At 46.7% G+C, this 2,500-nt stretch overlaps 1 protein-coding gene across 3 annotated transcripts in view; it reads left to right on the forward strand.

The window, feature by feature from the left end:
- Positions 1 to 2,500, forward strand: part of LOC122247911 (uncharacterized) — an 80,906-nt gene that overhangs the window by 60,472 nt on the left and 17,934 nt on the right. For all 3 annotated transcript variants that reach the window (XM_043007622.2, XM_043007623.2, XM_043007624.2), the window contains one exon: positions 1 to 96. This exon is cut by the window's left edge and continues 37 nt beyond it. In XM_043007622.2, the coding sequence (XP_042863556.1) occupies positions 1 to 96 (96 nt within the window). The remainder of the gene's footprint in view (positions 97 to 2,500) is intronic.

Below are 2,500 nucleotides of genomic sequence, written 5' to 3' on the forward strand. Positions count from 1 at the left end.
ACGCCCCCGTGATCGCGTGGACGTGAGGGACATCCGGGAATGTGAGGATGAGTGCAAGAGGACAAGAAGGTTCACCTGCAGGTCCTTCGCCTTCAGGTATGTGTCCCAATTAGAAGGAGGAAGAGACAAAAAAAAAAAAAAAAAAAAAAAAAAAAAAAAAAAAAAAAAAAAAAAAAAAAAAAAAAAAAAAAAAAAAAATTATAATAATAAAGAAGTAAAACGAAGAGAAAAAAAAGACATCAAAGGTACTGTCCCATACCAGGAGACAGTGTGGGTGGTGTTGGTATGGTGTGGTGTACTAAGTGTAGATGTAATGGTGATTGTAGTTGTAGCTGATGGTATCTTCTGGAATGAATTGATTTAGATTTCTAGAGAATATAGTGTTCATTGGAGTAGGAATTAGATATGTGTAAAATTAGTGTTGTCTTTCGTATCACTGTAGATTGCATGTTCTTATTCAATGTCTAGATTTCTTTTAGCCTGATTAGAATACAGTGTTAGAGACTCTAAATGAGCAGAGAGAAAGAGAGTGAGAGAGAAAGAGAGAGAGAGAGAGAAAGAGAGAGAGAGAGAGAAAGAGAGAGATAAAGAGAGAGAGAGAGAGAGGAATAAAACAAAACAAAAACAGCTTTTATAAAAGAAAGAAAAAAAGACCATCTGTGCAATCCAGATATCATATAATACAAGTATCTTGTCTAGAAAACCTTCAGTTATTTTCCCACCACATCCAGTGCAACAGTATTTGTGCAAGTTCTCTCTAGAGTTTCACATTCCCTCAACATTCTGAGAAGGCTAAGCAGTTTTTTCTTTTTTTTTCTTTTTCTTTCATTTCAGCGTACCACAATAAAATGTTTTGCGTTCATACAAAATACAACACGACCGTCAAGAAAGTTCGGAATATTAGAATACCTTTGGTCATAACCACACTTTTTTGTGAATGATAGTTATTCGAGACTAGTTGACCCTCTGTTGCTGAATGGTGCAATGTTCCTAGATGCTAAGAACAGGCTGCACCTCCTTTATTTGCCTTCCTGCGTTCCTTCACGTTATCAGATGCTTTTTCTTACTTCAAAATGGATAAAGATAGAAGAAGAAAGAATGCTTTTTAAACGCATTTCTATAGGGCTCAGCATTAAGTTGTTTTAAACCTTTATTGACAATAGAACGCAACGTGGAAGATATGCTATATGTGCCAAAGTGTTCTGTATTCTATCTCCGTGTCATCAAAGCCAAGTCAAAAAGGGTCAACGCGTCGCCATGCCTTCACAAGCTAATGGCAGCTAACGGATTGAGTCCCACTCACCCCTTCCCTCCCTCCCTCCCTCCCTCCCTTCCCCCCTCCCTCTCTCCCTCTCTCCCTCCCTACTCTCTCTCTCCCTCCCTACTCTCTCCCTCCCTCCCCATTCTCTCCTCCCCCCATCCACCCAATGTGCTTTTCTCCCTCTTCATCCTCTTCCTATTGTGTTCCTACACGACCCCTTTCTCCGATGTCTCCCCACACCTTCCCCACTCATCCCTATTTTCCCTCTTCTCGCTTTCTTTCCATTCTTTCTCCCCATTACCTTATATCATCTCCTCTCTCCTCTCCAACCCCCTCCCTACTTTCTTCCTTCATACCTCTCTTTACTCTTTCACCACCTCTTCTTTACCTCTCCTTACTTTCTCCCCACTCCTTCCCCATCTCACCACTCTTCTCTTCTCTATACATTATATCAATTCCCTCTCCTCCCTTATTCTTTCACTCTTCTCCTATACTCCCTACCCTTTCAACCCCTTTTCCCACTCCCTCCCCCTATCTCTGCTTTCTTCCCATTCCCTCTCTCCTCCCTCCTCCTCCTTCAACCCCTTTCCCCACTCCTTCCCCCCTCTCTCTCTCTTCTCCCCACTTCCTCTCCCCTTCCCCCTACCCATTCACCCCCTCTCCCTTCTCCCTCTCCCCTCCCCCCAACCCATTCACCCCCTCTCCCCTCACCCTCTCCCCTCCCCCCAACCCTTTCACCCCCTCTCCCTTCTCCCTCTCCCCTCCCCCTCAACCTATTCACTCCCTCTCCCCCCTACCCATTCACTCCCTCTCCCTTCTCCCTCTACCCCTCCCCTCTCCCCCACACCCTCACTTCCCGGCACACTGACCCGGTCCGAGCGTTCCTATAGTTTCTCGGTACGACGGTTAAGGAATTACCTACGTGTACCTTTGCTGGCACTCTGCCTTGTTGCCGGTATCTGTGTTGTTCTGTTGCGATTGCTATTATCATTGTCTTGTCTCCTCGGGCGCTTTTACGATGTGAGGGAGGGAGGGGGGAGGAGAGGGGAGGGAGGGGGGAGGAGAGGGAGGGGGGACGGGGTTAGGGAGAGAGGGGGGAGGGGAGGGAGGGGGTTAAGGAGGGTGGGGGAGGGGGGGGTTAAGGAGGGAGGGGGTTAGGGAGGGACGGGGGGGCGGTAGTGAGTGGGGAATGATGGGGAGGGGAAGTGGGGTGAGAGAGGGAGGGAAGGATGAGTATTG

Source organism: Penaeus japonicus, unplaced genomic scaffold (genome assembly GCF_977035675.1).
Source record: "Penaeus japonicus unplaced genomic scaffold, GWHDUDI00000001_assembly GWHDUDI00000031, whole genome shotgun sequence".
Classification (NCBI taxonomy): domain Eukaryota; kingdom Metazoa; phylum Arthropoda; class Malacostraca; order Decapoda; family Penaeidae; genus Penaeus; species Penaeus japonicus.